We start from the raw sequence: 15,189 nt of genomic DNA, 5'->3' as shown, positions 1-15,189 counted from the left end.
TCCACATCACACTCTACTATCCACTTCTTTTAATAAGATCAGTAAGGACCTCACTTGAGGAAAGGAAGAACATACAAAGAGAGGAAAGGGCTGCAGACCAAGTAAGGTGGGTATCATTTCTTGATATTTAGAAATTAAATTTAAACCAAGAAAGAGGACATACTGGTCTGGACCAGGTTATTTCTAATACAGAAGTATTCCTTTTAATTTTTTAAAGCTGGGAGCAGATGGCCTGCCAGACTAAATGTGCAACAAGCTAAAAGGAGTCCGATGCTGGACTCCAGTACATCTGCCCCAGGCACTCCCACACACACACACACTGCGATGCCAATCTCCACCAACATGATTAACAGGAGCACAGCCCTGAGACAGCCCAAAGAACCTTTCTGGAGAGAGGAGCCCTGGACAACAGAAAGAATTCTGTTTTTACAGTTAAAAAACCTGGGTTAATATTTCAATTTCTCCACACATTACCATGTGACCACAAGCAAGCTTTTCCAACCTTTGAAGCTGCTATGCTGTCTACAATGGCAGGAAGGCAATCCTACACGGCTTTGTAGTTACAGTAAGAATCAGGTCAGACAGTGTGCAGACTGTGGTGCTTAAGGGGATGGACTCTGAAGCCAGAGGGTCTGGGTTCTGCCACTGACTAGGTGAGTGACCTGGGGCAAGTGACTTCACCTCCTGTGCCCCACTTCCCTTATCTATGACAAGGGGATACTAAGAGTAGCTCCCTTACAGGGCTGTTGCGAGAATAACTAAGTCTAAGCACAGAAGTGCTTAGAACAATGCCCAGCTCATAGGAAGAGCCCTCCAAGTACTAACGGCAAGGATGATAATACGGAGCACAGGGTTTTCGAGCCAAAAGGTGCTCATTCAAGGATGTTTCTGCTCTACTCAGGGAGGACACCAACTTTCACCAAATGACAACTGTGTGTCAGACTCTGGGTCAGCTGTAGGAGGGAGAGAGAGGAATGTAACATATGATCCTTCTGCTCAAAGAGCTGCTAGGCCACAGGGGGGCCCTACACAAGGACAGAATGAGATAGAGTATGGCAGATTAACTTCTGTACACATGGAAGTTCCCATTTCTATGAGGCAGGCACACTCCCCAGCTTCATGGAGGTCAAGGTCACCCAGTCTCACATTGAGATTTGCCCAACTGCTGAGACCTGGGCTGTTATCGAATCCACACCAGCTCACCAGGGAAGGGAGGAGCTGCTGTGAGGGGCCTGGAGGACAGAGTGGGTCAGGCTTCCAGGCAGAGGCAAGGTGGCTGGAGCATCACGTGGCTTGGAGAGAAACGAAGGGTAAGTGGCAGGCAGCAAGAGCAGCCTGGCCCCGAGACCAACCTCTGTTCAACCGCAAAGGCAAGACTCAGGGACGGGCAGTGCCGCCTGCTTTTGGTTAAGCTGGCTCAGGCCTGCCCCAGCTGGTCTGGGACACCCAATACCTGGCAGTAGGTACACCTGTCAGCTAGGGGTTCTGGAAACATCTAAGCTACGGGTGGCCCTGATGGAGAAGGCAGCTCTTTCAGAGGCCTATTCAAGAACCAGTTCTCTCCTTTCCCCTTCCTAAGCTATAAGAAAAAAGGAAAGTCTCTTAAGTTCCTTAAGCTCAGGGAGGGTGTCTTTCCATGTTTTTATCTCCAAGACTTAACCCTGAGACAGGTACAGAGTCAGTACTAACAATCATGTCCTTAACAGAGGCCTCCAAATGTCTTTTTCTTTAAGTCCGAAATTCTACCAAAGGAAGAAATCTGAATGAGAATAAAATGACTGCTATTTATGGAACACATATGCCAGACACGGCACTGGGTGCTTCACACATTATTTGAGGCAAGTCTTACACAGCTTAGCAAGAACTACGGTAATGTCTCTGCTTCCATTAGGGCCGGAGGTAATCACTCACTCTTTTAATTAAAAGCAGAGCAAGTTACAGAAACCATGAGAGAGATGAGAAGATTATCTAAAAATCAAGGAGAGCCAGTATGAGCAGTAGCCAAGGGCTCCAAATCTGAAGCCTGATTACATGGATTTCAAGCCCAGCTTAGCCACTGAGTAACAATGAAATCAGAGGCAAGTCATTTAACCTGTAAAATGGGAACAAATACCACAACCACTTCCCTGGGGCTGTTACGAGGATTAAATAAACTAATATGCATATAAATTGAGCAGAACAGTGTCCAGCACACAGTATGTGCTATGTAAGGGTTAACTGCTATTCTCATCCTGGAAAGATCTGGGTTCCGTTTGGGGCAGGGTGACAGCAGTGTGAGAGAACGTACCCAGATTCTCTGCCTTGTAGGTTATTTTGCTGGGCTGGCAGAAGGGCAGTGAGTAGTATTCGTAAGGTAGCTGGGTTCGAGAGCTGGTGAGCTTCACAGCCTAGCGGGAGAAGAGAGGCCGTTATTTCTCAACCCAGAAACCAAGATGACTGTTTAATAACCCTCCCTCGTACCCACCCATCTTCAGTACACTTGGTAATACTATCTAACAAGCAAACTAACTGCAGCAGACACAACTCTGGCACACTATATACTATACTGCCTACAATCTGAATTATTTCACATTTCACTGGTTTCAGAGCACGTTATAGATTTTGTTTAAAATCGCAACTAAATTTAAAATACACTGAGAGTCTTCAACATGCTGGTATCTTTGGTATCCATAATTTCACTGGGTATCTTTCCTAAGGGAATAACTCCAAATGAGGAAAAAACTTTAGGAATAAAGAGTTCACTCCTCATTCCCAATCATAGTGGTCTTTTGCCTCCAGTTCCCTGAGCCCGACCAGCTGTCTCCTGCCTCAGACTTTGAACCTGCGGCTCCTCTCTGCCCAACTCTCTGACTCCTTCTCACACCGAGGTCTCAGCTTAACTCCCCTCACCCTCCGGTCCTTTCCTAATTATCTTATCAAAGGAAGTCCTCCATCGTCTCTATTTCAACACTCCTAGCTTCCTTCACTGCATGTCTGATAAAATATATTTTGTTTACCTGTTTTTTTCCTTTTTTTTTAAAAAAGAAATCAGTCTCCCCTACTAGAATTTAAGATTCAAGCTCCATAAGGGCAAGGACCATATGCGTAACCACACCTATGTAACCCCAGTGCCTACAGAGCTAGGCACACAATAGGTGCTGACTAAATGTTTGTATAATGACAGAAGAGATGGAAAAACTGGAAAAACAGCTAAAAGCCCTGCAATGGGAAACTGATCAATAAACCATAATATATTCATTCAATTAAATATTATGCAACCATTAAAAATGAAGTTTAAGAAGACCACGAAGGAGACCATTTAGGAAGTGGTATAAGCACACAGAATGTAGCTCTGGAAACGGTGAGAGCCACCGACAACTCCCCAAAACATGGATAAAATAGAACCAATCAAAATGTTGCAAAAAGTTTTTTTTTTAAATTTAAGTGCAACTATTTAGGAACTATTTTTTCTTTTAATTCTTTTTTTAAACTTTTTTTATTGAGTTATAGTCAGTTTACAATGTTGTGTCAAATTCCAGTGTAGAGCACAATTTTTCAGTTATACATGAACATATATACATTGTCATATTTTTTTTTGCTGTGAGCTGCCACAAGATCTTGTCTATATTTCCCTGTACTATACAGTATAATCTTGTTTATCTATTCTGCATATGCCTGTCAGTATCTACAAATTTTGATATCCCAGTCTGTCCCTTCCCACTCCCTGCCCCCTTGGCAATGACAAGTTTGTATTCTATGTCTACGAGTATGTTTCTGTTTTGTATTTATGTTCCTTTTTTTTTTTTTTAAAGATTCCACATATGAGCAATCTCATATGGTGTTTTTCTTTCTCTTTAGGAACTACTGAGCACTCCTCATATATCATCTGAAAGTATAAATAATTTTTAGAATCTAGATCCACAATCCTTAAACTCTTGCTTTGGAATTAGGACTTTTTCTAATTTCTAAAGGGCAACGTGGTATAACATACCATAGATTTTATAACACCCCCTAGTTGGGCCTGGAGCAGTACCCCACATTCAGCGACTATTTGTACAAGGAAAAACAAAAGTATTCATACCAAGTGGGATAAATAAAGTCAATAAATAGTTCAGGTCAGGTCTTGCCTACAATGAGTTTAGAAAAACTCTGGATTTCCGAGCTTTTTAGAGATGTCGGATTGAGGGACTAAGGACCTCTATTAAGCATTTCATGAATAGCTTGAGGCAAAATGACTAAAAAGTTATTGTCTGTTATAACAGCCTATTATTTTGTGTTTCTTAGCATTCTTTCCTTTTGGACAATCCAAAGAGAATCCACATTACCAAGAAACAGTGCCCCACCTTCATATTCCCTCCCACCCTCTCTCGTCCCACCCAAGGTGTACGCTCTCACAGGCTCAGCTTGGCAGGACTGGAAACCAGAGCCATGCTGTCCTCCGGATGCCACAGGCTTTCTCTGGAGGGGACTTCTGGCAGAGGCACTGGGAGGAACAGCACCGCAGTGGTTTAGAGACGGGCTCTGAACTAACCCTATGTTTTCCTTACCATGTGACCTTCGGCAAATTGGTTCACTTCCTTGGGCCTCAGTTTCTATAACTGTAAAATGTTCAGTTAATCTGTAAAATATACTGTATCTGCCTCAGAGGACTCTTGGGGGCATTCTGAGCGAAGCCATACCATACATACCATACACAGCCTAGCATGTAAATAATCCTCAATAAATGTGACTTTAATTATTGTTCCCCAAAATTACAAGTCTGACTTTCAAAGAAGACAGATGCTCATAGTAATGCAACACATGAAGCACATGGTGAATTTACTCGTTACTACTATGCAGTTCTGAATGCAGACGCTTTCACTCGTCATAGGTGTTTATCTACCCTGCCAGGCTATGTACCAGCACTGGTCTCTGTTCCTTGTAACCACAGAAGGGATGTGACCAGTCTGCCACGGTCCTCCGGCCAGGCTGCCCAGCACAGTGGCTCCCACAATCCAGGGCTGCACTTACCTTGATTTCCACAGGATCGTTCTGGTGGAAGTTGATTGGCGCGACCCCAGGAACATAGAAGGCGCCTGTATCGCACGTGAGACAGAGAAGCAGCAGGGACCACGGCAACCAGTCCTGCTTGGAAGAGAGGCGGCAGTCGGAATGGGGGAAAGAGGTGAACATCCCTCTGGGGCAGGTCATCAGAGCACCTTCGTGTCTGCTTTAACTAACCGGTCTCATCCCCCCCCCAGCCCCTGCTGAGAAGCCTGAGGCCCCCCTAAGTGCTGCCTTCCAAATGCCTCCAAGACTGTTCAGAGGCCCTGATTCTGCACTTCCAGAAATGAGTCACCAACTGAGTGAAGTAATTAAGCAAAAGAGCAGACTAATACAGGAGCCACATCTCCCCGTTTCTGGATCAACGTTCCTTTAACCATTTCACGCATAACACTCTCCTGGAGAGCTGGCAGGAAACAGCTTCACGATGTTCCATTAACTCCTGTTTCTCTATATAGCAATAGGCTTGCTTTGTCAGGAATCTCCTACGTCACCAATATATTTTTCCTACAAGTTGTCTCCAAAACTGTCCTTATCCCACCGTCTCCTGTTCTCCTCCTCCTCAGCTCCAGCTACACTGGCCTTCTTGTTGTCTCCTGACAGCAAGCCTTTCTTCACTCCTACTGTTCCCTCTGTCAGAATGCCCTTCCCACAGATGCCTGCCTGGCTCGGATCTCATTGCTTATTTTATTCAGGTCTCTCTCAAACAGCACCTCCTCACAGACAAGCCCATCTGAAACAGCATCCTCAGGGCTCCTGTTACCCACTGTCCACCCCCTTGTTTGACTTCATTTCATGGACTTAGCTAACTGATGTATATAATGTGTATTTTTTTTACTTGTGTACTGTCTGCCCCCCTCTCCTCAAATGTAATCTCGCCAGGAGCAGGGACTGTGTCCTAGTGCTTGGCACTGAGTAGACACTCAGGAATCTGCAGGCACGACAGTCACCTGGGAATCAAAGGCAAGAAAGATCAATTACTGGACTCAAGAAAGGCACCCCATCAAAGTATCTCTTGCCTTTCACTGTAACATGCCTCACCTCCTCAAGGAAAGAGAAGAGCTTCCTGGTTCTCTCTCTCTACCTGGTCTGAACAAGGAACTTTGTCATTCATATACCTGGATCATCGACTCAAATGTGCTGCTGCATCTGCCTTCTCTCTCTGCCCCCTTTAAAGCTATGGCATTTCAGATCCTCGTGTCCTCCCACTGGACACTGGCCACAGCCTCCTGATCACCTGGCCTTCGCAGTCCCTCCATCCTTCATGTTACCACTGCACACATACACACTATTCTTTCTGGAACTCATTTCTAAAGGGAATCAGAATCACTCAGGGGCTTGCCAAGAATGTAGACTCATCTGCATTTTTACCAGAAGCACAAGTTGAGAAAAAAATAGACTTTAAAGTTTAAGGTTCTGAGCTTGGTGCGCTTTTTTAGACACACAGCTTGGTCAGAGTCTTAAAAGCAATATATTTAGAGAGTGTTTTTCCTCTGGTCTATGGTGAACATTTGTAAGTATCTGCCAGCTGATGTTCATTATGAAATATGAAAGAGTGTGACTCCAATAAAAACAGTGAAAAGTAGCTAAGATAGTTGTATCTGGTAATCACAAGGTCAGCAGACCTAGGGGTGAAAGCAGGAAATGACAAGACAAGAAGGTGGAAAATGCCTCACAGGATAGGATTCTGTATAGGAAGATGGTATTTTCCCTTCCTGTCCTCTTTTTTTATTTTTAACTTTAAAATTTAAAATAAATTTAGATTTACAGAAGACATGCAAGTTCTCATATACTCTTCACCTAGTTTCCTCTAATGTTAACATCTTACCTAACGATGGGGAAGAGAGGCTTTCAAAAAAATAACTAGGTTTAAAAAGTTAAAACATACACAGTAAATAATTCAAACAGTACAAATGGGTATGCCATGAAAAATAAACCTTCCTCTCTCTTCAGCTCCCCAGCATCAGTTCCTTGGAAATCTCTCCAGCAACATTCTACGCATGCACAGAGGAAAGGGTTCAGTAGTATGGGTTTGCCTTGACATAATAACAAAGATATTTTTATTCTTCCTCTCTGTGACAGAAAGCCTACTGACTGTGGGCTGGTTACTGCATCTGACTTTGGAAGATTCTAGCCCTGCCTCTTTGCTAGGCCTCAGTGGGCAGTCCTTAGACCGTGAGTGCTTTGTGTGAGAGAAATAAATCCTGTCCTCTCTCTTCCTCTAACTCCACTTTGTACCTGAATTCCAGTTAGATAAATCCTGTACTACTGGCATAAACTGTCATCCAAAAGTTGTTTAAAAATAATAACCCAGATCTGAATTTTTGAAAAATGATGCCGAAAACAGACAATTCTCACACATAAGATACTATTAACAAACCACAAGTCAATTTGTCTTAGAGGAAGGATCAACAGATGAAAAACAGCAAAGGATTATTTCCATATTATGCTAGAACCTTTGAATAATGTAAGTTGGCAACCAAAGGCAATTCAAAAGTTCAGTTTAGAATTAATGACTGCACCAAGATGATACTGTCAGTTTTAGATATTAAAATGTCATGTTTTGATATTCTCTTATGGCTGGAGGGATTATAAACTGAAACACTTCCAGGGAGCACTTTGGCACTCTGCATCAACTGCCTCCCAGAAGTGCATACTCTGAGATCCTGCAATTCTAATTCTAGACATGTTAAGAAAAATATGATAAATATGCCAAAAAGTGCATAAAAGGATGTTCAACATAGAATTATTTAAAATGGTGAAATAGTTCACAACATACAATAGTAAAATGTCTAATATCAGTGAAATAAGTTAAATTATGGTGTATTCACTTATCCTTTTATATTGTCATGAAAAATGATGATATATTTCTTGAGTGGGAGCATTCAAGCTTTAGATTTAACTAGAAAAAGCAGGGGATAGAACCATGCACAGTAAGATCTGCCCCACTTTTTAAAAGTTATCTTTGAGAAAATGAGGCAATGCTTTCCTTTTTTGTATATCTGTACTTCCCAGTTTTTCTGAGATTACATAGTATTTATACCACTTAAGAAAAACAATAAGATACATTAGGCAAAAGAAAGCAGCAGTGTTCTAAACAGTTTAGGTTAGAGTAATTCTAGCTTAGTATGGAAGGAATTCACTTGCTGACTCTAAGATACCTTCCCACCAGCACCTCCCACCTTTTCTTTCTAAGCCTTCAGGAAGACCCTGAGTTTGTGAGCCCTTAGTAAGTGGACTCGCTCAGGTGAGGCTGCCTTCAAGCCTTTGCTCAGGCTGTTGCTGACATTTGCCCTTGCATTATTCAAGTCCTAGCTACCCTTTGGGGTCCATTTGAAATGTTTCTTCTTTCAAGAACCCCTCAGATCCCCACAGGAGTAATTATTCTCTTCCTTCCTTACTTTTCAAGGCACTTTGTACATATCCCTCTGATGACACTACAGATAAGAAGTTTCAAACTACCCAACGCCCAAATGAACTTTCACATCTACACATGTTCAAAGACTGGTGCTTAAATTATCTGACGAATATTTACATCTGTACTTATTTAAGGCCCTACTATGACACTTCTCATGTCGAATTATGGCTTAAGTATCTGCTGTGTCTCCACCTGCACTAATCACTTGTCTGGCTTTGTTGATGTGAGTGCTCAATAAATCCTTATCAAACAAGTTAATAATAAGCATCAACCAACCTCTGATCTATAAAAATATAAAACCATTCATTCACATCCAGGTTGAATACTATGGTTCTTAATTTTTGCTGTATCCACTTGATAACTGATTTTTTTTCAAATTCTCAAATTTAAGGGGTTCTTGACACCTCCCACCTTTCCACCTGTCCAAGGACAGTTTGAAAATCCCTGAGACATCTATTACTCTTATAACCTATTTGTACATCTAAGACAGTGGTTCTTAACCCTGATGTACATTAGAACAACCTGGGGAGTAAATGGATTAAATTCCCAATCAAAAGGCAGAGAATGGCTGAATGGATAAAAAAAAAAATTCAGCAATATGCTGCCTGCAGGAGACTCATTTTAGATCTAAAGACACACGTAGTGAAAGTGAAGGGATACAAAAAGATATTCCATGTAAATGATAACCAAAAGAAAGCAGAGATAGCCATACTTAGACAAAACAGACTTTTAGTCCAAAACTGTGCCTAGCGACAAAGAAGGTCATTATATAATGACGAATTCAACAGCAAGATGTAACAATTATATATGCACCCAACATCAGAGTACCTAAATATATAAAGCAAATATTGACAGATCTGAAGGGAGAAATTACAATACAATACAATATAGTAGGGGACTTCAACATCCCACTTACAATAATGGATAGAATATTCAGACAGAAAATCAATAAACAGCTGACTTGAACAATACTATAGACCAAATGGACCTACAACCCAACAGAAGAATAATACATTCTTTTCAGATGCACATGAAACATTCTCCAGGATAGACATGTTAGGTCACAAAACAAGTCTTAACAAATTTAAGACTGAAATCATTCCATGTATCCTTCCTGACCATAAGGGAATGAAACTAGAAATCAGTAACAGCAGAAAATGGGAAAATCTGCAAATACATGAAAACTTAACAACACACTCTTGGATCAAAGAGGAAACTGAATGAGAATTTTAAAAGTATCTTAAGCAAAAAGTAAAAATACAAAATTTATAGAATGCAACAAAAGCAGTACTAAGAGGGAAGTTTGTAGTGATAAACACCTACATTTAAAAAAAAAATCTCAAACAAACAACCTAACTTTATATCTCAAGGAACAAGAAAAAGAATTAAGTCCAAGCAGAAGGAAAGAAAAAATAAAGATTAGAGCAGAAATAAATATAAGAATTTTAAAAATAGGAAAAAAATAGAACTGAGTTGGTTTTTTGAAAAGATAAAATTGACAAACCCTTAGCAACACTAAGAAGAAAAAGAGAGAAGACTCAAATAAATAAAATCAGAAATGAAAGAGAAGACATTACAATATGCCTCAAAAGTAAAAAGATCATAAAATCTATTGTGAACAATTATAGGTCAACAAATTGGATAAAAAGGAGACTGAATCAGTAATTAAAAACCTCCCAACAAAGAAAAGTCCAGGATCACAGGATTTAAATGTAAATTCTAATAAACATTCAAAGAAGAGTTAATACCAATCCTTAAGTCCTTTCAAAAATACAAGCATTTATTCATTTTATGAGACCAGCATTGCCCTGATACCAAAATCAGACAAAGATACCAGCAGAAAACTATAGGCCAACATCCTTAATGAACATAGATGTAAAAACCCTCAACAAAATACCAGCAAATAGAATTTAACATCTCATTAAAGGGACCATACACCAAGATCAACTGGGATTTATCCCTGGGATACAAGGATGGTTCAATACATGCAAATCAATCAATGTGATACACAACATTAACAAAATGAAATAAAAAACTTACAAAATCATTTCAATAGACAAAGAAAAATCATTTAACAAAGTTCAATATTCATTCATGATTTAATTCTCAAAAAAAAAAGGTATAAAAGGAACTTACTGCAATACAACAAAGGCCATATATGTAAAGCCCAGTTAATATCATTACTTCTTGCTAATCAAAAATACCTGTGTTCTAAACTTCCCCTCCTAGGAAGCCAGACACCAGATCTTTCCCCCCATCTGATATGTGATTTGAAGCCAGGGCAGAGGATTACAATCTCCTGTGTTTATCAAGCAGTTAAATCTAAGAAGTTACTTCAGTTCTTTTGAAACAGAATCCTCCAATCTTAGCAGAGAGACACTGCCCTGGGGAACTCAGGGTCTCCCTGAGAGCTCAGGTTGCAGAAGAATGAAAAGCAAATCCCGAAACACTTCCATACACTTTTGTTTCAAAGTCTCAAACCAGTGGAGCAAGTACACACAAAAACAAAAAGATAACAATGAGGAAAATACTCACCCTGGTGGAAGACAACACTAAAAAGTTACAAGAAGCCACAAGGTCACTGAGCACCTAAAAGTAAGTACAAGGCACTGTTGACACATAGTCCCTTCCTTCCATTTACCAAGTCCCTGCTTTGTGCTAAGCACTTAACAAATTGACTTGCGCCACTCTCACAACTACAACTACCTGGAGACTTCTGACACCATTTCTCAGATGACTGCCAGCTGACCTGAGACCCAGAGATTATTTAACTTGCCCAAGATCATACTGTAGAGGAACAGGTATGCTCTTTTCAGGCAGGACAGTTGCATTAAAAGCTGGTAAGCATGTAATGATGATGCTGATAACAACGGCAGCTAGCATTTACTGCATGCCGATTATGTGACAGGCACAGTTCTAGGTTCTTTTCATGCAATAACCCAATTAATCCTCACAACAATCCTATGATGTAGAGACTTTAATTACTCTCATTTCAGAGATGAGGAAACTGAGGCTCAGAGAGATGACATAACACTGGCTGAGTCAGGATGTATACTCAGGCAGTCTGATCTCAAGGCCCATGCTCAAATCAGCACAGAAATTATTTCACTACACTGAGCACCTACAATATGTCAGGCACTGTGCTGGCCTCGCAGAATGCACACCCATAAGGCACTTTCAGCCCTCTGGGGGACAGAGACAAGTCATCAGCCAATCACAATACTAGGTCCCAGATGCTACAGAGGGCTTAGTATCTTATCCTATCAGATAAGAGGCTAAGGAGTACACAGGAGCACCAACAAGTCCAGTCTTGGAGAAGTGGGGTGCAGATCTAAGAACTCAAGTCTACTCCAAGGCCTGAAGGGAAAGAGGGGGGCGCATTCCAGAAAAAGCAAAACACAGGCACGAAGGCCTGAGGGCAACCATGAGGAGTTTTTGGCAGGTGATGTGTAGGCCGGTGCTTCTCGAACTTTAACGTGAATATGGATCACCTGGAGGCCTTGTTAAAATGCAGAGTCTGATTCAGCACGTCCAGGGTGAGGCCTGAGATTCTGTATTTCTAATAAGCTGCCAGGTGATGATATTTCTAGTTCATGGACCATCCTGTGAGTAGCAAGCACAAATAGGTGGGTGTAGACAGGAAGCTAGAAAATGGGTAAGGGATGCATCACATAAAAGCCACCATGAGGAGTCAGCGCTTTGTTCTTAGTATAGCTGGAAGACACTGAAGAATAGAAAACATCATACTTGCAGTTTTAAGATTACGCTGGTTACCACATTCGTGCATGCGTGTGTGTGTGTGTGTTTGGGGGAAAGGTGTGTGTTTGGGGGAAGGATGTGGGTGTGTAGCACATTTCTGCTCCAGAGACATAGTAATGTCCAGTTCTAGATTTGACACCTAACAAGGATAAACGCAATCACCTCTAAATTATTGGTCTGATGTGAAGAGAAGCAGCAGCCAGGTGGGGAAGCAGAATGGTAGGCAGTGGTTCTGAAACTTGGTGTGCAAGGAAATCACCAGGAGAGGTTTTAAAAACAGATTCCTAGGTCTAACCCCCAGAGTGGTCTTCAGTAGGTCTGAAACAGGGCCTGAGAAGTTGTTCTTCTGACAAGTTCCTAGGAGATGCGGGTATTGCTGGTCTGGTCTTGGGGTCACATTTTGAGAACCACCGGTGTAGTGGTAAAAGCACAGGCTTTGGGAGGCCATACAGATATGGATTCAAATTCCTGACCCACCACCTTCCTAGCTGTGTGACTTCGGGCAAGTTTTTCAAACTTTTTGAGTCTCAGGTTTCTTCTTTGTAGTAAGAAAATAGGGAAATAATACTAAGCTCATGGCAGGATGGTAGAGTGATGATGGTGGTAAGGATTAAGTGAAGTAGTAGGTGCTTGATAAGGCAGAGTGGCCTTGTCCGGGGCTGCTGGAAGGCAGGACCAATGAGTACACGGCAGGGAGGGAGATGCAGGCTCAATCCAAGGAAACATCCAACAAAAGAGCTAACCATCTAAGGAAAAGGCCATCACCAAGAGTGAATCAGAGAGAGGCAGGTGCCCAGGGAAGGAGGTGAAAGACGATATCCCTACCCCAGTGAGGAGAGTGAACCATAAGCCTATGACCTCTCATGAAACTCAGGAAATTCATGATTACCTTGAAAATATGGGCCATTCCATCAACTCAAGAAACCTAAAGGTAGAACAAAACAAGGCAAGGTTCTACCCAGAGGTGAATTCCATGAAGACATTTTTTTGAAGAATCTCAGGGCTCAAGTAATCCAGGACCTCAGGGAAGGGAAGTGATGTGGTTATCTGCAGAGTGAAGGAAGTCCAGCTGCACCAAACCTGGCAGAGCTGAGTGATCAGAAGTTGTCACCATGGTGGAGCCACGCTCAGGCATAATTTTACGACATGATTAGAGGCGTCCAGAGAACTATGCTGCCACAGACTAACTGCTTTTCATCTCCCTTTACCCTCCCTCTCCAATTCTTTTCCTCTCCGAACTTTGTCTTCCTTGTCCCTCCCCCAATTCAATGCTTTTCTACCAATAAGCAAATCATTCTAGTCAGTTTCATATTCATCCTTCCTTTACTTCAGAATTATTTTGAAAAGAAAAATAATAAAGGTAGACTAGCTCTACTGAATATTAAAACACAGAGCTATCCAAACTGTTTGGTACTGGAGAAGACAGAAAAGACTTTCAAATATGCAAATTGAAACAGAAATATTAGAAGAAAACATAGATATATTGTTAAACAATCTTGACATGGAAAGTTTTCTAAGAATCAAACAAAATCTAGAATCTATACAGAAAAGTAATACACAGAAAGAAGGAAGAATATGAAAAAATACATACTATAGAAAAAGGAAATGACAATTTTAGTAAAATTGTCATTTAGTAAAAATATTTCCTACATTTCTGACAAAGGAGTAATTTCTTCAATATACCAAGAACTCTTACAAATCAATAAAGGACAAATAACCTAAAAGAATAAGAATGGGCAGTTAAAAAGAAAAAGATTCAAATGGTCAGACACAAAAAGATGCACAACATAATTCATAACTTAAAAAATGCAAATAAAATAACATCTTTTTTATCCATCAGAGTCACAAAGCTTTAAAAAATCTGAATACACTAGATATAGGCAAATTAGGGGGAGGGCAATTTAGTGCAATATATACTTAAATGGGAGGTAGAATTATTATTGAAAGACTGCTAACATAAGTTATTATTTTGGGGGGTGGGGTAATTAGGTTTATTTTTTTTTTAAAGGAGCACTGGGAACTGAACCCAGGATCTTGCACATGCTAAGCATGCACTCTACCACTTGAGCTATATCCTCCCTTGCTAAGTACAAAAAAAGTAAGATGCACAGTAGTGGGTGTACAGCAAAATTTCATACGTCTAAATAAATTTTTAAAAAGCATGTATCAAAGCCAAATGTATCACAAGAAAAGGAAACTACAAATATGCCTCAGGAACACAGACAGAAAAATCCTTAACAAAATAGTAGCAAATTGAATCCAGCAACATATAAAAGGGTTTATACATCATGACCAAGTGGGGCTTAGCCCAGAAATGCAAGGTTAGCTTAATATCTGAAAATCAGATAATTTCATACACCATATAAATTAAATAAAAGACAAAAACTATATAACCATCACAATTGATGTAGAACATGCACTTGACAAATTCCAACATACGTTCATGATAAAAACTCTCAACAAACTAAGAATAAAAAAGAACTTCCTCAATCAGATAAATGGCAACTTTGAAAAACCCACAGCCAACATCATACTTGATGATGAAAGACTGAATGCTTCCCCCTAAGATGAGGAACAAGGCAAGGATGTCCACTTTTGCCATTTCTATTCAACACTGTGCTATGCATGCAAACAATGTGCACTAAAGCTAATAATTAAAATTATCCAGCTTGAAAAGAAAGAAAAGTGCTCTCATTTGCAGATCACATATCTTGTACCTAGACAACTCCAAGGAATACACAAAACAACTACTAGAACGAATAAACAAGTTGACCAAGGTCATAGACTACAAGATTAATACTTAAAAATTAATTGTATTTCTACATACTAGCAACAAACAACCCAAAATTAAAATTAAAGAAACTAGTTCCATTTACAGTAACTTCAAAAAGAATAAAACATTTAGGAATAAAATTTCAAAAAGGATTTGTATACTGAAAATTACAAAACCCTGCTGAAAGAAATAAAAGATCTAAATAATTTGGGGGACA

At 40.5% G+C, this 15,189-nt stretch overlaps 1 protein-coding gene across 3 annotated transcripts in view; it reads right to left on the bottom strand.

The window, feature by feature from the left end:
• The window catches only part of TM9SF4 (transmembrane 9 superfamily member 4), a 50,423-nt gene that overhangs the window by 25,079 nt on the left and 10,155 nt on the right, over positions 1 to 15,189 (bottom strand). For 2 of the 3 annotated variants that reach the window (XR_012061686.1, XM_072944001.1), the window contains exons 2-3: positions 4,990 to 5,106; positions 2,288 to 2,387 (exon numbers count right to left, since the gene is read on the bottom strand). Coding sequence is in view for 2 of the 3 variants with exons in the window: in XM_072944001.1 (XP_072800102.1) it covers positions 2,288 to 2,387; positions 4,990 to 5,106 (217 nt within the window). In the remaining variant the exon portion in view is untranslated. The remainder of the gene's footprint in view (positions 1 to 2,287; positions 2,388 to 4,989; positions 5,107 to 15,189) is intronic. The other variant, XM_006202665.3, reaches the window with a different exon arrangement.

This window comes from Vicugna pacos, chromosome 19 (genome assembly GCF_048564905.1).
Source record: "Vicugna pacos chromosome 19, VicPac4, whole genome shotgun sequence".
NCBI classification, from domain to species: Eukaryota; Metazoa; Chordata; class Mammalia; order Artiodactyla; family Camelidae; genus Vicugna; species Vicugna pacos.
This window is presented reverse-complemented; position numbering and strand designations above follow the sequence as displayed.